The following is a 24,777-nucleotide window of genomic DNA, read 5'->3' as shown; positions in this document are numbered from 1 at the left end:
CCTTTTTTATGATTAATACATTACAGTGCTTTCTTTCAGAATATAATTAATATAGGATATAAAAATCCAACAGTTTTCTGAATAAATTACGACGGAATTATGAACGAATTGGTTAAAAAAATTAGTAAATGTGGCACTGCGTTATTTACCCGACTCCTCTGCGCTTCTGTGACGCAGCTTTGATGCGCATTATGTGCGCAGTGGAGGGGGAGTGTATAGAAATGTGTATGTTGTGATTTAATGCTAACTCGGCTAACAGCGGGTATTTTATCGTGTTTTTATCGGATTTCCCGCCACGGTAAGTTCTATCGTAAGCCCTACATAACCCGCGGGGAACCGAGCCGAACCCGGGCGGAGGCAGGCTGAGCTGCGGGGCGGTACCGCCAGCATTTAGGTTCTGTAACCCGGCTAACCGGACCTGTAGCTTCTGTGTGGAGCTCCAGGCTAAAGCTCGCTGATTAAACAGCTCCATTACTCAGCTCTGCTCGGTTCCTCCGCGCTTTAAACTCCAGAACCCGCTTCAGAACCGCAGATCCGCTCTCTCTCCTCCTCAGTAACCCGGGGGAGAGGATCAGGAAACGGATCTCTAACAGCTTTAAACTCTGAGAGGAACCGAGACTCCACAGCAGAACCTCTGCAGAACCAGATCCAACCTAAAGAACAGAACCTGTCCTAATCTCTCTCTTCTCCTCAGAGATATCTCTACATCTTATTCAGCTTCCAGCTCTAATTACCTTTATTATACACCTTTTCTGATCACAAACAACGACATTAGAGTGCATCATAATAATGCTGAACCTTTCTCATCCTAAAGCCATATATACTATTACACAAATATTGTTAAGAGTGTCCTAATAACAGTAACGTTACTCAACTGTCCCCTATACCGTTCAAAAGTCTGGTATTGTAAAACACCTTAAATGTTCTGCATTGTCGATAAATACTAAAGTCATCCATTACTTACATGATAGCTTTGCACATTTCTGCTGGATTTTACCAGTCAGCTTCATGAGGTAGAATTACCTCGTATTCAGGCTTTCAGTTAACAGCTGTGCTGAACTAATCAAGAATTAATTACTTGAATTTCTTGCCCTCTTAATAGGGTCAATAAACTCCCTGATTTTAGCTTGGTGATGTATGGGTTTAGTTAAAGCTTAGAAAATGTTTATTAAACAATTCAGCAGAACAGAATGTTTTATTACTTCACAGGAACACATTTCAGCTATTCATGGAAAAAAATGATTTAAGGTTTAGTGGCTTTTTAATGTGTTTGAGAGCATCAGTTGTGTTTTGAAGAAGAAGAGATGGTATACATTGAATAGCCCTAACTATGAGTCTGTTTTAAGAATTTTCATTTTAAATTCTAAGTTTAAATTCTAGTGTTTGAAGTGCTAACATGTTAGGACGTTGCATAATCATCTCTTCACCTCATCCCCAACTTATCCCATAAGTACATCTAGAAACAGTTCCACTTCACACTGGACAGTGAGCTTCACAGCTCAGTGCTAAGTGGCCCATAATTTTTAGATACACACTACAAGTCCTTAAAATAATATTAAAAAAGACATGTACGTTAGGCTAATTAGTACTAATGTTTACTTATATAATACTAATATTTGTGTAGTAGGAAGTCATGAATATGCAATTTTGCTATTAAATATTTCAAAATGACACACCTCCAGTTTTTATCTATAGTTTATTTTGCGTTTTTTTTGTCAAATAATTCAAGTTGCTTGATTTAGTTCCAGGCCTAAACCTATTTTTATTTTATTTTAGGTCAGTGTTACAAGCACAGGCCAGGCTGGATTGACGGTTTGAGGGAACGCCCTTGTTTTATGTGCAATTGCAGTCTGGATGTGATCCACCTAAATGAATGATTGCACCTCACCTTGCAATCTCTCCAAAGAGACACTACTAATTTCTCTTGAGGAAAAAAAAAATGCAGGATAGCACAGATTTTTACTTTTGTCTGGTTCTCTTGAGTTGAATCATTAGGTGTGTAAAAAACAATATCCTGCTTTACTTTTTGCCGTTTCTTAGACGATCAGAATGCCACGTTCCCGAGAAATTTCTGAAGACGTTCGCAAAAAGGTTGTCGAGGCTCATCAGTCTGGAAAAGGGTACAAGCTCATTTCTAAAGCTCTCGGTCTCTCCAAGACCACCATCAGAGCAATACTCCAGAAATGGAAAACGTTTGGTACGGTTATGAATCTTCCCAGGAGTGGCCGTCCCCCCAAAATTTCACCAAAGACAAGGCGAGAAATCATCCGGGAGGTAAAGAAAAACCCATGCACCACCTCCAAGGATGTGCAGGCAGCTCTTGCTGCTGCTAACATCTCTGTCCACGACTCCACCATCAGGAGGCTTCTGGGAATTCACGGAAGGCCGACTTTAAGTGAATTCAAGGACGTTACGTCTTTGAGAAGCTCCTCCGATGAAATGGAAAGCACCCTTTCTTTTGGAAAGTTATCAGACAGTTCAAATGGATTTAGGAAAGATGTGAAGGTTGAAGATGAGCAGCAGGACTTAGTTGAACGTGATTCCAAGAACGATGGCGGCGACGGAGCTTTGGAAAAAGAGTGTTGTACTCTTGGCCAGCATAGTGATAACTGTGATGACTGTGAGCATGAAGGTGCTGGTGATCCCAGTGGGAAGTGTAGGGTTGGTGATGATGCTGACAGTAACAGCAGCAGTGATAATGTGTATAAATACGATGATGAAGATGACGATGATGATGAGGACGGCTCCTGTAATGACAATGACTGTGAAGAGGGTGATGCTAACAATGGTGAAAGTTGTGATGAAGAAAGTTGTGATGAAGCCTAAAGTGCATGTACCATACAGTGGTTTAGGAGGACCACCAGAAATTAGCAGGGGTTAAATGTACCAAGATATACATTGACTGGCCAAAGTCATTAAGAAACTAAAGATGAGCTGAAAGCTAAACCTCCAAGGATGAATATGTTACAGGAATATACATATTAGAGATTGTTCAGTAAAACAGTAGTACAATACAGCTCTGGAAAAAAATTAAGAGACCACTTCAGCTTCTCCCTAATAATAGTTTTAAGAGTTCAGAAATCAATATTTGGTGGAATAACCCTGGTTTTTAATCACAGTTTTCATGCATATTGGCATCATGTTCTCCTCCACCAGTCTTACACACTGCTTTTGGATAACTTTATGCTTTTACTCCTGGTGCAAAAATTCAAGCAGTTCAGTTTGGTTTGATGGCTTGTGATCATCCATCTTCCTCTTGATTATATTCCAGAGGTTTTCAATATGCTAAAATCAAAGAAACTCTTACTTTTTTCCAGAACTGTATACTGCATTATTAAGGATTTTTAGTGCGCCTTATAGTCTGTAAAAACAGTATGTTTGTAATGTAGGTTGATGGCATGTATTCCTTCTTGATGGTTCAGCCCATCTTAAATATTTTAAAGGGGAATTTACAAATGCAAAATGAAATGGTTAAGATGTAAACAGACTTTTTGATTGAACGCATATAAGCAACGCGGCCACGTTGTTAAAACATGTGAGATGCTACAATTTAGTAAAGTTCTTAAAGCAGTGCTTGTAGTTTCAGTGAAAACCTGCACCATGTTTAACATGGTCTCCTTCAACCAGGCCAAACATACAGCATGCCTTTTTTCGACAGTTAAAGTGTTATGTAAACATATGGGCTCCCTGGTGTCTGGTAATGTTTTTCTTTTTTCTAAAAAATAATAGTTAATTGCACCTTACTTTACGGTATTTTAATTTGCCAAATTTCTATATGTAAATTAGTTTTTTTGTTCACACGCCTTTACAATCTACACAATGTGTCCTTTAAAAAGGAGTGTGCTGACTTCTGCATTCGACTCTGGTAAGTTAAATGCTGTGATTGGCACCTATAGCTGATAAATATTGTTATATTATTTGCTTTAAATATGAACTGTATATATGTATGTATTTCCATATCAGATGAGACACTCAGAGATCAGCAACTGTATGATAAGATCAGGAGGTGGAACTGAGATGTTCTACTCTATTTCACTGTCTTTTTTAAAGTATCACACTAAATTAAGGTTATGCTTGTTATTTGTGTGCCACATGAACCTTTTAAGGATGTTCAAGATTTCTGATACCATTCCCATCAATAAACAATGATTCACTTAAATATATATGATTATGTTCTAATAAGAAAGTTGGAGTTTATTCTGCATTCGTACAGGGAACACTTTCTTCTAGAGAATAAAAGATTAATAACCCAAAGGTGACATTAGACTATGTACACCTAAAATGTGATGATTAACAAGATGATTAGGATAAACAGCTTTAATCATTATATAGTATTTAGTACTTTCAATACATTTGAAGGCAGCTACTTTTTGTATTTTTACTTATGTAAAGATACAAAGATAATAATTCTATGTTTATTGGAGAAATATGTTTCCTTGGGCATTTGTACTTAATCTCAAGTACGTGGTTTGTACTCATCACCCACTCAAGGAAATTACGCAATGTTTTTTTACCCTGGAACTGTTCATTTTTAACAAATTTACGATGGTCAACCAGCTTGATCTTGCCATTGTTTTTTTTTTTTTTTCGAAGACAGAACCCTTCAAGGAATAATCCCTAGAAGACTTTTTATTATGGAAGTGTGGAATATTTGAGAAATTTAAGGGATATTTTTGGGGTTACTGTAAAGGAGGCTGCGGGACCGGTTGTGGCCGCCAGGTGGCGATATAATGCTGATGAAAAACGGAAGTCTGGACGGAGTGGAGTCCTGCCGGCAGAGCTGCACTTATCTCTCTCTCTCTCTGTCTCTCTCTCTCTCTTTCTGTCTGTCTCTCTCTTTCTGTCTGTCTCTCTCTCTCTCTCTCTCTCTCTCTATTATATTTTAAAGGGGACATATTATACCTCTTATTACACAAGTTAAATATGTCTGTAGGCTTTACAAAACATGTTCATGAAGTTATTTGCACAAAATGAATTTTAAATTAATCCATTTTAAAGGCTCTGTCACTTTTATCCAAATATGCTGTTGTTGGCCACGTCCCATGCATACGTAAGCATTTACCACACCTTACTGTTAGCTTGTGTTAAACTGCAAAATTTGAACAGGCTAATTCATGCTTAATAACTCCCTCCTCTGCTGACTTGCCAAGGGCAGTAGGTGCAGATCCCCCCCTCAGAAGAAGTCTGCTGGCTAATCCTGCTGTGTACTGTCTGAGGTTTTCAACTAACTAGCAGACATCGAAATGACTGATTTTCTACTGATCTAATGGGCGTGGCTCTGGTGGGGGTTTAACGATGAGGGGTGGTTCTATGCAGGTTTCCTTATCGTGACATCATAATAGGGAAGTATTCAAAGGGCTCATCTCCAAATTATTCAGCTGATTCACAGAAAATGGATGGATTTTTTTTTAGCTTGGAGTTTTATAGTGGCAGTCGAGAGACAAGTGGAAATACAAAAGCATGCAAAAAGTGAGATTTGGAAAATATGTCCCATTTACAATAAATGATACGGCTAACAAAATTAAAAAGGTTTTTAATTGGCTATAGCACTAGCGGAAATACTCGCATGCATCACACATTTTTGTTCACTAGATGAGTTGTAGAGTAACAGTAGCATTTTTACTATTAAAGCGCATACATTGATAACCTGATTCTGTTGTGTAAACTTAAGGAAGTCAGTCTGAGACACACATTTGCTCTAGGAGAATTTAGTGGGTCTAACAGTCAGAGGAGTAGTTGAGTCTTGCTTCACCTTTAATCTCTACAGCACTTCTTCGCTTTAGAACTGGTCATTGGTCATTGGCGTAGACCCCATAGAGAAGTACTGCCACTAGAGTAGGACTCTCTGAAGCATGTTAACTCTATTCTAATTCTATTGGCTATTGGAGGGGTCTAAAGCTCTCCAGAATTGACCTGTGCAGGCGAGGAACTGTGTTCTCTTAATTGATGGTGCTTCATTCAGTAATTTTTTAATTAAGCAGAATCTAGTTTTCATGGACAGTAGTGACAGACTGGAAAAACAAATTTTTAATACCCTTGATTCCTGAAAAAACAATAAATATACAGGTGTCCCAACATTTTGTCCATATAGTATAATTGTGCACACCTTTTTCTGGTAAGCTAGCTAATCCTAACATGCTAGAAACAACCAACCTGAGAGGACACGGGGTAAAAAAGTGGGGAATCATTCCGTTAAACATGGGGGTGGCGGGGGTTAGATGGGTTGGGGGCAAATTACATCTCACTACCATTCATGATGGCAAAACCAGAGAGCCTTTTAGTGTCACGTTAAGCAGGAAAGAGCAGGGATTTTTTGTCTCTTTGCCAAGTGCGCATTCATCATCCCACCTCCCCTTATTATTTGCAAATATTTGCAATTTTAATGAGGCTCATTTGCATAATTCCTAGGATCAACATAACTCTTTGTAGCCCACGGAGCCTGGCAAGCTCGGCACCCTCAACATTTGCCTTTGTGTTTAAAGAACGTGAAGGCTGTGCTTTTTTTCCCTTAGCCTTTTTACATTCACATTTAGGCTGTGAATTATAACACACACACACACACACACACACACACACACACACAGCTTTTATAATGTCATTTCTAAAGCGTTTTTTGTTTCAGGGAAGCCTGATGGATGTATAGTGTTGAGAATAATAATCTGATAAAACCTGATAAAGACTTTGTTCAACTTCCCTTGTGAAAAGGAAGTATACATAAGAGCATTAAAAGTATGTTCATTTTTTAATTTTCAATTTTTAATTTAATATACTTTATAAAAATACATATTGGATATACTTTTTCTGTATTTCCATAAAATGTATTTTTAAGAGATTTTAATGCTTTGTTGATAGAAAATATATATGTCTTGGCATTAAATACTGCTTAAAATGCACTTTAGTTTTCCAGTTTTTATTTTTACAGGTGTGCACAATAAGTGCATTAATACGTAAAGTAGTGCATTTATAATATACTTCAAGTGTATTAAAAATGAACCACATACCACATAAAAACCACATACCTAAATCTACTTAAGCAAAGGTTTTACAAAAACTCTTATGCTTTATGTTGTATAAGAATATAGCTTATTACAATTAGAATATATATACGTTGCCAAAAGTTGTTTCAAAATAGTACATTTAGTATGTATTTAAGTATGCATTCATTTTAATATTAAAAGTATGTATTTTTACATGTTAAGTATACTTTTAAAAATTATCTATTATCGATGCAATCTATTTTTTGCCACTTTTCTTTTAAAATTTCTAGTCGTTTCATATCAGGGTCAATGTTTTAATATAACATGGCTTTGCATGTTACATGCCACAGCATAGTTGTTTAAATTGAATATAAATATTGTGTACCAACACATTTTTCACAATTTACTATGAAACACTTTACAAAGTTATGACACTGTTAAACATGGCTATATGTTAATGTTTAAGAATGCTGTAAATCATAATGAGCTGATACATTAATGTAGGCCATGTCTGGTATAAAGGATGGTGAAAATGGGGATGTTTAAATGTTTTAGAGAGTCCAATGCAGGAAATAGCCAAGCTGTGTGTGTGTGTATTTGCAAATCTCTGGCAACAATGGATGCAACTAAAAGTTGCTTAATTCATTTAATAGCAGCAGTGTCTACAAACACTCGGACACACTGACAAGAACCGTGTATTATAAGGGCTAGATACTGAGGTGTCCCTGGTATACAGTAATATTAATCTTGTATCCAAATATCACAGAACACCTTCAGAAGTCTTTTGGAGTGCATGCCTGGATGGCTCAGAGTGCAGTCGGAACAGATTTAACCGTTTTTGTGTTTTGATGAGAATCAGACGGCAGTGTAAGACCCGCAGATGCAGTGAAGGAACATTAGCTGCTATGGTGGAACGGTTTGTGAGTAAATGATTTTAATTCTCTGCATAATCTACACTCGTCTCTGCAGGGCGTAGAGTTTTGGTGGAGCACAGAAGCAGCTCTTGTCTTTGGCGCTGATTGTTTGATTGAAAGATGAATGACCGTGGATTGATGTGTTGTCTCATAAATATTTATCAGCTCATCGCTCCACATGAAGCCTTAGCCCGCGTCGACTGAAACAAACGCAGGCCGAGGATGGGACTCTCCCCGGGATGTTGTTGAAAGCCTAGTATTTATTCATTTTCTGATCAATAGCTCGACTCAATTCTAACCTCGTCGCTATGCAGCGGTAGAGCCAGAAACATGGGCTGTATCCAAATTAAAATCACTTTCATTTAGTTTGTCTTGGAATCAAGAGAGAAGGGATTTGTTATTGTGTTATACACTGTATGACTACTTCAAAATAAGTGAACTGCATTCAGCTACTTTAAGTTGCATCCAATGCTGACAAAGATGTCCATGCACACACACTCACAAACACACTTAGAGCTTTCCTGTGCCTGTTTGGCCAATAGAATACCAATCCAGGTCTCATGAAGACTTATGCATCTAAAGGTGCCATGCCTAATGTTAGCCATGAGCTGGATTCTTCCTAACCTTTGTTTTTATTAACACCACTAATATAAATATAATTATATCAAAGTTATATTTCCAACCCTGCAATGTGCTTGGCTGGGAGGTGTTCTACAAGTGTCGTTATCAGCCGGTAATGCACTGTAGCTCCGAAGCTCTCCATGTATTACTCCGCCACATACAGGTAACCTAGCAAGCCAAACAGCGCAGCTACAAACAGAGCAGCAATGGAACTGTTTTAACTGGCAGAGTGTTAGTGTCTTTAACCACACAGATCCTATTTTCTCCTCCTCTTTAACTCTTTAAAATCTTTTAATAAACAGTGATAATGGAACTGTGGTATAATCTCAATAATACACTCGAGGTTTGCAATAATAACTGCATTTTATATTTCTTACATTCATCCTTTCTTTTCTTTAAATATTCTCTATAAAAAAAGAGCAAGTGTGATTAATTGCAGTTAATCACAGAATATTGTCTTGATTAATTGGATTACACTTTTTAATCAATTGACGTCACTAATTATTTAACAGCTCTGGAAAAAATAAGAGTCCACTTAAAAATGATACATTTCTTTGATTTCACCGATTTGAAAATCTCTGAAATATAATCAAGAGGAAGATGGAGGATTAAAGCCATCAAACCAAACTGAACTGCTTAATTTTTTGAACCAGATGTAAAGGCATAAAGTTATTCAAAAGCAGTGTGTAAGACTGGTGGAGAGGAACATGCCAAGATGCACGAAAACTGTGTTTAAAAACCAGGGTTATTCCACCTAATATTGATTTCTGAACTCTTAAAACGTTATGAATAAGAACTTGTTTTCTTCTTATTATTTGAGGTTTGATAGCTCTGCATCATTTTCTGCAAATAAATGCTCTAATAGACAATATTTTTATTTGGAATTTAGGAGATGTGTTGTCTGTAGTTTATAGAATAAAACAACAATGTTCATTTTACTCAAACATAAACCTATAAATAGCAAAATCAGAGAAACTGATTCAGAAACTGAATTGGTTACTTCATTTTTTCCAGAGCTGTATGTATAATTGACTATGTTTGCACTATCCTCAAGTCTTGCTCTATACTCCGGTTCAGTAGGGGGCGGTAATGCGCCTGTAGATTATTTGCCAACCGCCATAAAACGTTAAATATGTAGAAGTAGTGTGTATATATGTGTATGTTGTGATTAATGCTAACTCGGCTAACAGCGGGTATTTTATCGTGTTTTTACCGGATTTCCCGCCACGGTAAGTCCTATTGTAAGCACTACATAACCCGCGGGAAACCGAACCGAACCCGGGCGGAGGCAGGTTGAGCTGCGGGGCGGTACCGCCAGCATTTAGGTTCTGTAACCCGGCTAACCGGACTTGTAGCTTCTGTGTGGAGCTCCAGGCTAAAGCTCGCTGATTAAACAGCTCCATTACTCAGCTCTGCTCGGTTCCTCAGCGCTTTAAACTCCAGAACCCGCTTCAGAACCGCAGATCCACTCTCTCTCCTCCTCAGTAACGGATCTCTAACAGCTTTAAACTCTGAGAGGAACCGAGACTCCACAGCAGAACCTCTGCAGAACCAGATCCAACCTAAAGAACAGAACCTGTCCTAATCTCTCTCTTCTCCTCAGAGATATCTCTACATCTTCTCCAGCTTCCAGCTCTAATTACCTTTATTATACACTTTTTCTGATCACAAATAAAGACATTAGAGTACAACATAATAATGCTAAAGTTTTCATCGTTATGTAATGTCATGTGAAGTTAAATAACGAAATAAGCAGCGATTATTATGAGATAAAAAATAGATGTGTATATAAAAAATAGATGTGTATCAGTCAGGGGGGTCACTTTGTGGAATGGTTTTAACAATGAATTGAAAATGTGTAGTTCACTCAGCAAATTTTAAAAAACTTACAAGAGAAAAGTAGTAAACTCCTATAAACATGAACAGTGGTTATATATGGAATGTGTGGCATAGTGAGATTTTTTTTTTCTTTTTTCTTATTTTATTTTGACTCATTTTGTATTTTTGATTTGCAAAATAATGGAATATAGAATGTGAGATAATGTAAAAAGGATAGGCAAAAATAAGCCAAAGCTTCAGCCTATACCTTTTCGGTTCATATTTGTGTTGTTGATATGCTTATTAACAGAAAACTTTTCTGTTTGTGTATGTATATGTGTTTTCAACCGAAATAAACATGACTAAACTAAAGATAACCCAAGTAACTAATGTGTGTGATGATTGTACATTAGCTAGATACCAGGTCATAATAATGAGTTACTAAAGCCATTCAGCTCTGGAAAAAAATTAAGAGACCAAGTCAAAGACTCTGGGTTAACAAAGGCTTTAAACAGGCTGAACCACCATAAATTAGGCTAATTCTGCTAATACTTGTGTAGTAAAAAGTCATAAATATGCAATGATATTACATTAGTCTCCAGTTTTCACCTAGGATTTATCTTGCTGTTATTTTTGGTCAAATAATTCAAGTTTGCTTAATTTAGTGCCAGGTCTAAACCTATTTTTCCTTTTGTTTCAGGTTGTGTAAAAAAACATTATCCTGCTTTACTTTTTGGTGTTCTTTAGAAGATCAGAATGCCACGCTGCCAAGAAATTTCTGAAGACGTACGCAGAAAAGTCGTTGAGGCTCATCAGTCTGGAAAAGGGTACAAGGTCATTTCTAAGGCTCTTGGTCTCTCCAAAAGCACTGTCAGAGCGATACTTCACAAATGGAAAAAGTTTGGGACGGTCACAACCCGTCCCAGGAGTGGCCGTCCCCCCAAAATTTGTCCAAAAACAAGGCGAGAAATAATCCAGAGGGTAAAGAAAAACCCATGCACTACCTCCAAGGATGTGCAGGCTCTTCTCGCTGCGGCTAACATCACTGTCCATAAATCAACCATCAGGAAGCTCCTGGGAATCCATGGAAGGCCGACTTTAAGTGGATACCAGGAGGTCACGTCTTTGAGAGGCTCCTCTGACGAAGAGGAAGGCACCCATGAGTCTTTTGGAAAGTTATCAGAGAATTCAGATGGAGTTAGGAAAGATGTGAAGGTTGAAGATGAGCAACAGGACTTGGATGAACATGATTCTATTAACAATGGCGGTGAAGGAGCTTTGGAAGAAGAGCGTTGTGATGAAACTCTTGGCCAGCATAATGATGACTCTGATAACTCTGAACATGAAGGTGCTGGTGATGCCAGTAAGACGTATGTGGACGGTGATTATGCTGACAGTGACAGCAGTGATAATTTGGTTTATAAGTATGATGATGATGATAATGCTGATGGCTGTGGAGATGGTGGTGATGATGACAAGGATGGTGAAAGTTGTGATGAAACTGAAGAGGACTCTATATTACAGTAGCTTTTATATTTGCCAGCCGAGGCTATGCTAGCCGAGCTGGAGAAATGCTCCTGCCACTTTGACATCCGCCTGGTCGGCCTCCTCGAGGGTCCAACACATGGCGACCCAGTCAGCTACGTCCAGAAGGCCATTAAAGGGTGGTTCCCCTCACTGCCACACAAGGAAATGGAGATTAAGAGAGCTCATCGCATCTACAGGAGATCAAAATATTACCAAATACATATTATACATCAAATATAAGTTTTTCTTGCTCAAGGCTGGTAGGCAACATGACCTGGTAGTTTGCTCCAGCTCCAGGCTGCTTTTCTTCATGAATGTTACATGTGAAACAACATCTGTGTAGCTGTTTTCTTTCCTTTTCTCTAGTCTGTCTCTTATAGGTGGATTGCAGTACCTCTCCTAATCGATCCTCAATTACCCTCTGCTTTTCTGCCAATCAGAGAGCTCTGCTGGTCCAAGTGGGGGCGGGACCATCTATATACTAGTGCATGTCAAAAAATGTGTATATTAATGAAAAGTGATTTATTTCAGTAATTCTGTTCAAAATGTAAACCCATATAGCTGTATTACACGCATAGTAATCTATTAAATTGTTTATTTCTTTTATTGTTGATGATTATGGCTTACAGTCAATGAAAACAAAATTAAATCTCCATAAAAGTTGTCAGCAGAGGGAGGCATGAAGTGCTGTAAGAATTTCAGGGAAAACAAAACTGCACTTTGGACTTTGGACGTTGTTAAAAATGGATGTAGTTGTGGGTTGTACTGTTTAATTGAGTGTTTTATGTTTTTTTCATGTAAGCCCCATTCATATCAGAAGAAAGAAGACAGCACCTTTTTATTAAGTAATACTTTGATTAAATTGTTCTAAAAAAAAAAAAAGAAATGTATTGATTGAAATTTCACATGTTGTTTCAACGTTGAAGGTTGGTTGTGTGCCAGCTGGGTCCCCTCAAACATACATGTATATACTAGTATTTTATTTTAATTTTAATTATTTTAACTAATAAAAATATAATTGCATTTAATGTTTGTTACGTTCATTCTTTGATTAACATTTAAATATTCACTATAAAAACTTGCGTCCTGAGAAAAGTATATTGTTGATTACTCTGAATTATTTTTTATTTATTAAATGATTATTTATGTTTGTATGTTAACACTGCCGTGGACTATTCTGAAGTTTAGCTCTTTACTCCGGTTCAGTAGGGGGCGGTAATGCGCCTGTAGTTTATTTGCCAACCGCAGTAAAACCTTAAATATATAGAAGGAGTGTATTTACGTGTGTGTTGTTTTTAATGCTAACTCGGCTAACAGCTGGTATTTTATCGTGTTTTTACCGGATTTCCCGCCACGGTAAGTCCTATCGGTCGCGGCGGGGCTTCCCTACATAACCCGCGGCGAACTGAACCAAACCCGGGCGGAGGCAGGCTGAGCTGCGGGGCGGTACCGCCAGCATTTAGGTTCTGTAACCCGGCTAACCGGACCTGTAGCTTCTGTGTGGAGCTCCAGGCTAATGCTCGCTGATTAAACAGCTCCATTACTCAGCTCTGCTCGGTTCCTCCGCGCGTTAAACTCCAGAACCCGCTTCAGAACCGCAGATCCGCTCTCTCTCCTCCTCAGTAACCCGGGGAAGAGGATCAGGAAACGGATCTCTAACAGCTTTAAACTCTGAGAGGAACCGAGACTCCACAGCAGAACCTCTGCAGAACCAGATCCAACCTAAAGAACAGAACCTGTCCTAATCTCTCTCTTCTCCTCAGAGATATCTCTACATCTTATTCAGCTTCCAGCTCTAATTACCTTTATTATACATCATAATAATGCTGAACCTTTCTCATCTTTATCTAATGTTATAGAAAACCTCCTAAAATAAAATCAAGAGGAAGATGGATGATCACAAGCCATCAAACCAAGCTGAACTGCTTGAATGTTTGCACCAGGAGTAAAAGCATAAAGTTATCCAAAAGCAGTGTGTAAGACTGGTGGAGGAGAACTGATACGTATATGCTGAGTTATGCTCAAAATGAAATGCGCCTCTTAATGACAAACTCATATGTAACACATTTTGACATGCCTTAAGAAGTCCTTATTTTAAGAAAATACATTATTATTGGGTTAAGGACCATTGAGCAAAACCCTTAACAATTGCATGAATTAAATAGGCTAAATGTGTTTTCTTTTATTCATATTTAAGGATTAAAGGAGACTTTGTCACATCTGAGATTAGGTTAATTCTACTAATACTACTAGTACAAAGCCATAAATATGTGATGATATTACATAATATCAAAATGACACACTTACACTTATTTTGCCGTTTTTTTGGGCAGATAATTCAAGTTTGCTTAAATCAGTGCCAGGCCTAAACCTATTTTTATTTTGTTTCAGGTCACCTTTACGAGCACAGACCAGGCTGGATTGACGGTTGCAAGTAACGCCCTTGTTTTATGTGCTTAGGATGTCAGGATGTGATCCACCTAAATGAATGATTGCACCTTACCCTGCAATCTCTCCAAAGAGACACTCCTTCTTTCTGTTAAGAAAGAAAAACGTGGGAAAAGTCCAGCCGCTATGCAGGATAGCACCTTATTTTACTTTTGTCCGGATCACTTGAGTTGAATCATCAGGTGTGTAAAAAAACACTATTCTGCTTAACTTTTTGGTGTTCCTTAGAAGATCAGAATGCCACGTTGCAGAGAAATTCCTGAAGACGTACGCAAAAAGGTTGTCGAGGCTCATCAGTCTGGAAAAGGCTACAAGCTCATTTCTAAGGCTCTGGGTCTCTCCAAAAGCACCGTCAGAGCAATTCTTCGCAAATGGAAAAAGTTTGGGACGGTCACGACCCTTCCCAGGAGTGGCCGTCCCCCCAAAATTTGTGCTAAAACAAGGCGAGAAATCATCCAGAAGGTGACGAAAAACCCATGCACCACCTCCAAGGATGTGCAGGCCCTTCTTGCTGCGGCTAACATCTCTGTCCATACCTCAACCATCAGGAGGCTTTTGGGAATTCATGGAAGGCCGACTTTAAGTGGATTCCAGGATGTTACGTCTTTGAGAAGCTTCTCCGACGAAGAGGAAGGCACCCATGAGTCTTTTGGAAAGTTATCAGACAGTACAGATGCATTTAGGAAAGATGTGAAGGTTGAAGATGAGCAACAGGACTTGGATGAACATGATTCCATTAACGATGGCGGCAAAGGAACTTTGGAAGAAGAGTTTTGTGATGAAACTCTTGGCCAGCATAATGATGACTCTGATGACTGTGAACATGAAGGTGCTGGTGATGCCAGTGAGAAGTATGTGGACGGTGATTATGCTGACAGTGACAGCAGTGATGATACGGTTTTTAAGTATGATGATGATGATAATGCTGATTGCTGTGGAGATAGTGATGATGATGATGATAAAGATGGTGAAAGTTGTGATGAAGAAACTGAAGAGGGCTCTGTATTACAGTAGCTTTTCAACTGCTAGCTGAGGCTAAGCTAGCCGAGCTGGAGGAACGCTTCTGCCACTTCGACATCCGCCTGGTCGGCCTCCTCAAGGGTTCCAAAGGTGGCGACCAAGTTGGCTAAATCCAGAAGGCGATTAAAGGGTGGTTCCCCTCACTGCCACACAAGAAAATGGAGATTAAGAGAGCTCAACGCATCTACAGGAGATCAAAAGATGACCGGAATACATCTTTTGTGTTTATCTCCAAGTTTTTCCGCACCCAGGACAGGCAGTCCCTGCTCAAGGCTGGTAGGCAACATGACCTGGTAGTTTGCTCCAGCTCCAGGCTGCTGTTCTTCATGGATGTTACATGTAAAACAACATCTGTGTAGCTGTTTCCTTTCCTTTTCTCTGGTCTGTCTCTAATAGGTGGATTGAAGTTATTTCTAATCGATCCTCAATTACCCTCTGCTATTCTGCCAATCAGAGAGCTCTGCTGGTCCAAATGGATGCGTGACCATCTCTATCCTAGTACATCTCAAACAATTAGAAAGTAATTCAGTTCAAAATGTGAAACTAGGGCTGTCCCTAACGATTATTTTTTAAACGATTATTCTAACGATTATTTTTTTCGATTAGTCGACTAATCTATTTATTGAGAAACATATTTAAATAACTATTATTTTACGTTTTAAAGCAAACGATAAATTACTATATTTATATATAATAACAACAACAACAACAACAGCCTACTAAACCAAACCCCACACTTATAATCACTTACAACACGTTGTTTAGATCTATTACGCTAAAAATGGATAAGCTCCCATACACCACCTCCGTGTGTTGTTTTCTGTGACCGCTAGATTTTGTGACCACTGGCAAGTAGTTCTCAGCAGACCGGTGCACTGGCCGATTCGAAACGTGTTCGTTTCTAATGTTTACCCCGACTGGCCAAAACAGTTAAGTTTAGGGCTGAGGGTAAGGTGTAGGTATGGAAAGCTTCCGTTTTGCCAATGAACGCTCATAACCGTGAGCACTGGTCACAAAATTCCGACGGTGACAGAAAACGGTGCAACACCGCAGCGCCGACGGCTCTAGCTAAAATAACTTAAGGCAGCTAGCTTAGCTAAACACCTGAACTTATGAATAATGCTACTGTTTCTGGAAACTGCGAAATGCCATGCACAAATATAAACCAAAAATGTATAATTTCTGCCTGTGGCAGGTTTAAAACCTTTGGTAGACAGCCTTAAGTCTTTTTAAGGACACCCGCGGAGACCCTGATGTAAACGGTAACTTACTGTGTGACTCTGTTGACATAGTGCTCCTGGATGTTTGCGCTTCAAGTGCTCCTGCATAGCAGTTGTGCTACTGTGATAGACCATCCCCATTTTGCACATATGGCAGAGGACCACATTGTTGCCCTTTTGCGTGAAATGCTCCCAAACTTTAGATGCCCGCTGGCGTTGTTTTGTAGCTGGAGATCGCTCTCCGGAGTCCATGCTCTCCACAGGCACCGCCATGTTTACGACGCGCCGACGCGCGTTATGCAAATCGATGTATTTTCGTAATCGATGACGTCGATTATGTCGACGCGTCGCCCCAGCCCTATGTGAAACTCATATTTTATATGGATGTATTACACACAAAGTGATCTATTTTAAGCATTTATTTCTTTTATTGTTGATGATTAAGGCTTACAGCCAATGAAAAACCCAAAAAAATGTATATAAGTGGGAGCAGTGTGGGCAGTGTGCCAAAGTCCTGCTGGAAAATGAAATCCATATCTCCATAAAAGTCATCAACAGAGGGTTGCATGAAGTGCTGTAAAATTTGCTGTGGGAAAACACTGCACAGACTTAACAACTATATGTTGTCAAAAACTGAAATAAATCTTCAATTCAGAGGCACAAACGCTCCCATTTTTTACAATTTCAAATTACGTATTGATAATCTGCCCTTCTCCATTCCATCTTGGCACCAAAAAGGAATACATACGTGTTTGATGATTAGTTTAGTGATGTTTAAAGGACCTTTGCACCTTGATTTATAGTGTACCTATGGTCAAGCTGGCTTCTTCCTTTTTCTTTCATGCAAGCATATGGTGTCCCATAAAATAGCCCTTTATCCATACACCCCTTATGCGTATTGTTTTCCAAGAGCTCTGTTTCAGAAGGATTTGTTTCTATGGTTTATACTATGAGCATTAGTGCTAAAAGTTATCTGTAACAAAGAACTAAAAACCTTTTACAACTGAATAAACTGTATAAAAGAACACTACATCCAGGAACCCTAACCATAAAGTTTTTTACTTTAATTTCTTTCACAGGTTTTATTTAACTCCATACATCCAGTCATTTACTTGGAACCTTAAACTGTCAGAATTCATGATTCTAAAAGCTTCTTAGAGGACTTCTGATTAAATACTGCTAAGACGCTCTCTGACTTCATGGGAGAAACAGAATAATGTGATTTTTTTTTTGTATTTTTCTCTTCTGGGTGCCATGCAGGTGTGTGGGTTTGTGGAGAGGTATGTTGGCTTGGAGAAATTTGTGTATAATGTCCTTGTATTTATAATCCTCCTTTAAATAAATAAAAATCTACGGTCACAAATAAGGGGAGTTTCAGACAGACTTGATTGTGTTCTGTGGTGAACAGGATGAACAGTTAGCAATCATGCTAGCAAAGTGAAGTCCACTGATAGCTGTGCTAAACTTTCGGGTCTTTAATTATAGCAACACAAAGTGTAGAATTAGAAGTCCTGTTGAGAAAATGGAGAGTAAATGTTGAAACAATAAGGTGGTTCTAATGAAGTGGTTCCACTCTAATTCCAAAGTGGTTAATTTTTGCTCAATCCGACCCAATTATTAAATCTACTCCTCATGTTTGAGCTAAACGTCTGTTCAGGTGCAGTTAAACCTGATTTATTAGCCAGATTATTATTACAGCTGTTAACTACAATGCTGTCTCTGCTGCTCCATGTTAAGCTATTTTCACACAATACAAACATGTGTTAACAAATATATATAATACATGACCTTCTTGTGTTTGCTTTTTTGCTTCCACCCCAGACAACTCTCTCTAATTAACAGAGAAAACATACTAATGTGGCTTGTTGTGACGCAGTTTGGTGCACTTGCAATTTTCCTTATTTGAAACTAAATCAAACAAAGGTGGAAAACACTCCAAGTATCCTTCTGAAAAGGAAGTTATACTTAAAGAATTAAAAGTATGTTTAAATTAGGTAAAGAATAATAAAAGAACATTTTCTATTTAATATACTGTCTCTGTATTTTAATAAAATGTATTTTAAGCAAATATATATAGGGGCATTACATACTGCTTTAGTGTGCACTTTTTTTCCATTAACATTAAGGTATCCACAATATGTGCATTAATATGTAAAGTAGTACATTTACAATATACTTCGAGTGTATTAAAAATTAAGTTTGCAGAAGTTTGCACTCAAATGCACAACCTAATGCTTTTTATGTTGTATTTAAATATAGCTTAATTACAACTGAAATATACTTAAATTGCCATAAGTTGTTCCTTAGTAGTACATTTAGTTTGTATTTAAGTACATATTAATTTTAATATTAAAAGTATGTACTTTTCCATTTTAACTATACTATACTTTTTTTTTAGGTATATGGGTAAACTAGTTAACTGATTTGAACCAAAGAAAGCAACTACAGATGTGAAATTATTTTTTATTATTATTTTTTAGGGGGACAAAATGTTGGATGATCACCACATTACTTCAGCTCTATTTTAGCAGACACAGTTCCATTGTTCCACATTGCCATTAGATTGTTCTTATGTGCTTTGTAGAGTCCTATTCTATTAGGAATTATTCTGTATAGGGGCAAGAAAAAGCTGTATGACATCCGGAAGAGCTTTGAGTAAATCCAGAGCTGTCCAGTGTGTATACAGTGTGAGTAATCACTCACATCCCTTGTTTCGGGAAGTATTCCACGTGTGACTCAACTGTAGTACGAGTTCAAGCTTTCACAGTGGACATTTCTAAAAGGCTGAGTCAGTAAACGAACACCAGCATGAGTTCTTACCAAAATGTTTAGTTAGGGCTTCCTCTCTAGTGACACTAAAATACTTTTACTAGACTGTTAAACTTCACCTATACAAAAAGCATCTATTGCTCAAACTTACTGAGTACTTCAAGTCTGTTCATGCCTGTGATCGCTGGATCATAATCAAATTAGAGTACCACCCATGATGAAATAACAGAAGGTACATGTTAATCACCACGTGTTGTACGGGTTTACGTTCACACTAGAAAAGTCCTGAGAGACCAAAGGGTGGAAATCCTGCAAATGAGCTGTATATGAGTCAAGGCTTTCAGAAGCTTAAACCACAATTAACTGGTTAAGGTGTGTAAGTGTGTGTGCAAGTCATTCATAGAGCTTTCAGAGAAAAGTGATGACGTTTTTCACAGGGGTGGTGAATTCAGCCAGACTTTTGAAGAGCTTGTTGCTCTCTAAAAGCTCCTGTTACACCAAAAAAGTCATGAAGGCACTGCCTGACTACTTTGACGCTTGTTTACCATGGTTTTCCAACTAGCTTTTAGTTAAAAATGTGGTTTTAAATGGCAAATTTGACTTTAATAGTTGCCATAATAGTTGTAAATTAAGCTTATTTGTTCTGATTTTTTACTATATTACCACCATAATCATCATTACATGCACCAATCAAGCAAAACATTGACATGCCCTTGGTTCTACACATATTTCCATTGTTTTTTTGTTCAGCTACACTGAGCATATGGGGGAGCACTTTGTAGTTCTGTAATAATTCCAGCCTGTAGTCCTGTAGTATCTGTTTCTCTAAATACTTTAAAGTTATCCTTCTTGTACCCTGTTCTTCAATACACTGGATGGTCTGTATTTGTGTTGCAGCAATGGCAACCAGGGTAGAACTCTTGTTTTAAGGAAGTGTGTGAGAAAGAGAGAGACGAGAAAGACAAACCCGATACAGGTGTTTGTGTGAATATGTAGTTCTGAGAGAGATAGAGAGAGGTGTGTTATCACACACTTGCTGCCCAGCTGCTGTTTTTCTACCACTTCTTTCAGCTTCAGTAACGCTGTGACGGCAGTCTGAGGTGAGATGTTTCACATACAGTACTCGCTGTTTGCCTCAGAAGAACTTCAGGGCCTTTCCATCTCTGATTAGGAAACACGGCTCAGAAGACGTGGTTACACACACGCATATACAGATAGATAAATAAAATAACCAAATGTTCAGTCAGGATTGTGTAAAGTAATGCCATTATCTGTGTCCACACCTGATAAATAGATTTACAGCCACAGTTTTGGCTAAAGAAGAAAACTAAAAATGGTAAACAAATGCCTCAAAAGAACTTCACAGCTTCACATCGGTGATAAGGAAACACATAAGGCCACAGAGGATGTGGTCACACACGCACACACACACACTTAGATACAAATAGATGACTAGAAGAACTAAATGTTCAGTCAAGATTATAAAGTGATGTCATCACTAGGGCTTTAGATTGCTTTATTACAGCACTTTCTCTCTCACACACACATACAGATGAGTATGTTTGAGTAATGTTCGATCGAGATTGTGTAAAGTCGTCATCATTGGTGTTTTAGATTGCTTTATTACAGTACACTCTCTCGTAAAATGGAAATTTCCTTGACAATTAATATATGTTCTGTGTTTGTTTTATAGCTTTTTAAATCTTTGTGGTCTCTGCCTGTGGCCTCATGTCTACAACCTACAATTGCAGTACAGCAAAGCCAATATTACAAGTTATAGCACTCCCTCTCGAGTATTATTGCTTAATAAATTCACTACTAGTTTTATCCAGTTTTCTGAAATGCCACTTGCTGCTGGAGACGCATGAGCACGATGGGGTGCACAGCACTGCGCCTCAGTTTTGGTCAAAAATTTTAAAACGTTATAATAAATAACGTCGGATAAAGTGTAGTTCAAACAACAAAGAAACATTTGGTGTAAACACACTACATCCACCATCTTTATTGAAATGTTATATTGTTTTTTTGAACAAGATTGAGGCAAAATTCAGGCAGAGCATGGCTACAAATATGAATTCCATTCATAACCAGTCATTGCTTTGGGGCCACAGGTAATTACTTGGTTTGCCTATTCTGTTGCAACGGGCATGGCTAGAACCATTATTCTGCCTGTCACAGAGAACCGCAGAAGAATCGATATATAGTGAATCGATATAAATATATATATATATAGCTCTGGAACAAATAAAGAGACTACTATAGTTTTTAAATCAGTTTCTCTGATTCTGCTATTAATAGGTATAAGTTTGAGATGAAGATTAAAACATTGTTTTTTTTTATTCTATAAACTACGGACAAAATGTCTCCCAAATAACAATAGTGTCATTGAGAGCATTTATTTGCAGAAATGACTGAAATAACAAAAAGATGCAGAGCTTTCAGACCTCAAATAATGCAAAGAAAACAAGTTCGTATTTATTAAGTTTTACGTTAAAGTTCAGAAATCAGTATTAGGTGGAATAACCCTGGTTTTCAATCACAGTTTCATGCATCTTTGCATGTTCTCCACCAGTCTTACACACTGCTTTGGAAAACTTTATGCCCCTCCTGGTGCAAAAAAAAAAATTAAGCGGTTCAGTTGGTTTGATGGCTTGAGGTTTTCAATTTGGTAAAATCAAAGTAACACATACTTTTTAAGTGGTCTTTTATTTTTCTTTTCCAGAGCTGTATAGTGACATATAGTGAGGGGTGCAGCACTAAAAGCTGCGCAGCTGTTTCTGATGAAATGAACCGGGATTTTGCGTGTTTTCTCCTCACAGAGCAAAGCCCACTAGTCGCGTTGGCTCGCGGCCAGAGCGCTTCCGCTATCTGATTGGTTGCTGGGCGTGCTCTGTAAACAAAAGCGGCGATCCTGATTGGCTCTGGAAGGACAAGCGGCTGTGGGCTGATGCGTCCTCTCATGAATAATCATGAAATTCATGAATATTCATGAGCTCGGTCGTTTGCTGGCTCGCTCGCGCTGTCTGAGACTCGCCTCAGGAACATAAAGCTAAACGGCATCTCTGTTAGGTTATCTTTATAACGGATTTATCGTTATCTAACATCTCTCCTACCGTTATTATCGGAGGTTGTGGGTTACCGGGTGCACGGAGAAACGTTTAAAGGTGGGTATTTTTGTAGTTACAGGGTTTAACGTGGATTTTTTGAGCGAGTAGCCGTTTTTGAGAGGTTTTGAAACCGGCCGGCTTAGCCGGTGTGACTATGCTAAGCTAACGGCGTTTGAGGCGGAAAAAGGCAAGGCTTGTTTGCGCTTATATGTTTAAATACGCCGTTTATTCTTGTTCTTTGCTGATGGTAAAATGATTTATTTAGCTTTGGGTGATGGCGACGTGTCGTATTTCTGTTTTGTTTGAATATTTTTTATGTTTACGTGTAAGTTAATCTGATCCACCACCCATCCTCAACTGAGAAGCTAAGCTAACTAAGCTAACGCTTCCAGCTCTCTGAGGTAAACTAATCTTCCTCTGTGTTATTTCAGGTCACTGTTATCTGCTTACATTTTCTCTCAAGAGGGGAAAAAAAGAAGGTGGATCGACAGTTGAAGGAAACGCCCATTGCTTTTAAAGTAACCTACACCTTCCTGCACCTACAGTACGGAGACCTCTATCCAGCAGCACCACTGGAACAAGGTTAGCGGAGGTCTGGACGATTTTAAGCCGTTTTAAGCAGCGCTTTTCCGGCACACGCCCCGTTCTGAGTAGATATCCAGCCAATCATTCAGTCGACTCCCTCCCTGCGAGTATATAGGAGGATTACCCGTTTCACTCTGACGTTCATCCGTTTAGCTAATTACTCATAACTTCTTCTTCAGCCATTTTAGGAGTATCTAAACTATCTCTACGCTCGCCCTCACGGATCAGTCAAGATGATGCAGATCTGCGACTCGTACAACCAAAAGAACTCTCTCTTCAACGCCATGAACCGATTCATCGGCGCCGTGAACAACATGGACCAGACGGTGATGGTGCCCAGCCTGCTGAGGGACGTGCCGCTGGACGAGGAAAAGGAGGTAAAGGCTTCGCCCACCTTCTTCCAGCACGGAGACATGTACGGCTACTACGTGCTCCTCAAGTCCATCAGGAACGACATCGAATGGGGAGTCCTGCAGGGCGACGAGAGGCGGAAAGAGAAGCTCGGAGTCTCCGCCCTGGACATTGCACGGGTAGAGCAGGACGGCGAGGAGGACCTGGAGAAGTTGTTCCACTTTCACTTGAGTGGGCTGCACGCCGTCCTCTCCAAGCTCACCCGCAAGGCAAACACCCTAACGAACAGATACAAGCAGGAGATCGGATTTGGAGGCTGTGTGCACTGAAGATCCGGATCTGGATCCGGATCCTTTCCCCTCCACGGGTGGATGGATTGATGGATGTTCACTGTAGACGGGATAGGATGGGACGGGATGGGATTGGATGGTAGAGCAGAGTTGCACCGTACGGCCTGGTCCTGGTGCCGTAGTTTAACCTTATCCTCTTGCATTGGAATCCCCCGGATTAAAAAAATAAATAAATAAAAAGAAACAACGTGGTTAACACGGCCCTAACTAAAACTTCCCTCATTGTGGTTTGCACTTTGTGTAACTTGAAAACGTGTATATTTTTGTTTTGGCTTTCGAGGAAGCACGTGGTTAATATAAGTATAAGCAGTTTTATTTAACATAAAATGCTAAAATGCTGTGGACGTCGCACAATGGGACTAAAAGAGACTCAAATAAAAAAAGCTATCTTTTTTCTTGATTGGAGACTATCACTTTTCACTAAAATAATTTATGTGCAAAATGCTACTGCTGCATATTAATCAACTTAATCAGTGCAACAAGAGCATAAAGAGAGAGAGACTAAATGCCAATGATTCTGTGGTAGACGTAATCAATGACAAGGAATCGAATGATAATTCTGTGCATTGTATAGAATGTTGACTGATTCCAGGAGATTATGTTAACTGCTTAATGTGTTTCTAATATGTTGATGGCTTGTCGCGTCTTTTGTCTTTTGTTGTTTTGTTTTTTTATCACAAGGCTGGTACGTAAAATAAATTTTCTAATTGATATTGTTTATGACCTGAGTCTTTTGTTGAACGTATGTATAAAAAAATAGTAAGAAAGTAAGTAAGAAGAAATTTTGCTTTATAAAATATTTAAAAATAGAAGCTGTACTGGAAAACCCCTATCTGCCTGTGTTGCCTTGTCTGTATTGGACATGTGTTTGATATAGCAACTGTGCTTCATTGTTTGAACCAAAGCCTGTACAAATCCTTGTAGCCATGGAAAGTTACCTGTGCCACAAACATGTACACAGGTGTCCCGGAGCCTCATCTGTTGTGGAAGAAGCTGGCAGGTCTCATCATGCCCTGCACAATGTCTGTGGAAGGGATTGAATACACCGTGTGATCATATTAAGGCTTAGT

The 24,777-nt window shown here is 38.8% G+C and overlaps 3 protein-coding genes across 5 annotated transcripts; all 3 read left to right on the top strand.

Annotated features, from left to right (window-relative positions):
* The first annotated feature begins 191 nt into the window (after window positions 1–191).
* On the top strand, window positions 192–22,016 carry LOC103047325 (uncharacterized). Of its 2 annotated transcripts, XR_007429260.1 has the most exons (3): window positions 192–298; window positions 1,777–3,273; window positions 21,971–22,016. XR_007429260.1 is itself a non-coding variant. In XM_007257647.3 (2 exons), the coding sequence occupies exon 2, from the start codon at window positions 2,050–2,052 to the stop codon at window positions 2,824–2,826; it is 777 nt and encodes a 258-aa protein (XP_007257709.3). In that variant the 5' UTR covers window positions 192–298; window positions 1,777–2,049; the 3' UTR covers window positions 2,827–4,159. The 2 variants fall into 2 exon arrangements, 1 of the variants encoding a protein (XP_007257709.3); XM_007257647.3 differs by lacking the exon at window positions 21,971–22,016 and having other exon boundaries at window positions 1,777–4,159.
* LOC103047023 (uncharacterized) lies at window positions 9,636–18,333 on the top strand. Of its 2 annotated transcripts, none has more exons than XM_049471417.1 (2): window positions 9,636–9,741; window positions 14,249–18,333. In XM_049471417.1, the coding sequence occupies exon 2, from the start codon at window positions 14,543–14,545 to the stop codon at window positions 15,317–15,319; it is 777 nt and encodes a 258-aa protein (XP_049327374.1). In that variant the 5' UTR covers window positions 9,636–9,741; window positions 14,249–14,542; the 3' UTR covers window positions 15,320–18,333. The 2 variants fall into 2 exon arrangements, with proteins under 2 accessions (XP_049327374.1, XP_007257708.2); XM_007257646.4 differs by lacking the exon at window positions 9,636–9,741 and adding an exon at window positions 13,101–13,213.
* A 302-nt stretch (window positions 22,017–22,318) lies between the features above and the next one.
* mid1ip1b (MID1 interacting protein 1b) lies at window positions 22,319–24,418 on the top strand. Its single transcript, XM_007257645.4, has 2 exons — window positions 22,319–22,478; window positions 22,853–24,418. Exon 2 carries the CDS (start codon window positions 23,240–23,242, stop codon window positions 23,684–23,686), a length of 447 nt encoding a protein of 148 aa, XP_007257707.1. The 5' UTR covers window positions 22,319–22,478; window positions 22,853–23,239; the 3' UTR covers window positions 23,687–24,418.
* Window positions 24,419–24,777: the final 359 nt, after the last annotated feature.

Source organism: Astyanax mexicanus, chromosome 23, assembly GCF_023375975.1.
Source record: "Astyanax mexicanus isolate ESR-SI-001 chromosome 23, AstMex3_surface, whole genome shotgun sequence".
NCBI lineage: Eukaryota > Metazoa > Chordata > Actinopteri > Characiformes > Acestrorhamphidae > Astyanax > Astyanax mexicanus.
Note: the sequence above shows the minus strand (reverse complement) of the source record. Positions and strands in the feature narration are given on the sequence as shown.

What these genes read in the sequence shown, in the direction of transcription:
- LOC103047325 (XM_007257647.3), top strand. Translation starts at nt 2,050, where the DNA reads ATGCCACGTTCCCGAGAAATTTCTGAAGACGTTCGCAAAAAGGTTGTC.
- mid1ip1b (XM_007257645.4), top strand. Translation starts at nt 23,240, where the DNA reads ATGATGCAGATCTGCGACTCGTACAACCAAAAGAACTCTCTCTTCAAC.
- LOC103047023 (XM_049471417.1), top strand. Translation starts at nt 14,543, where the DNA reads ATGCCACGTTGCAGAGAAATTCCTGAAGACGTACGCAAAAAGGTTGTC.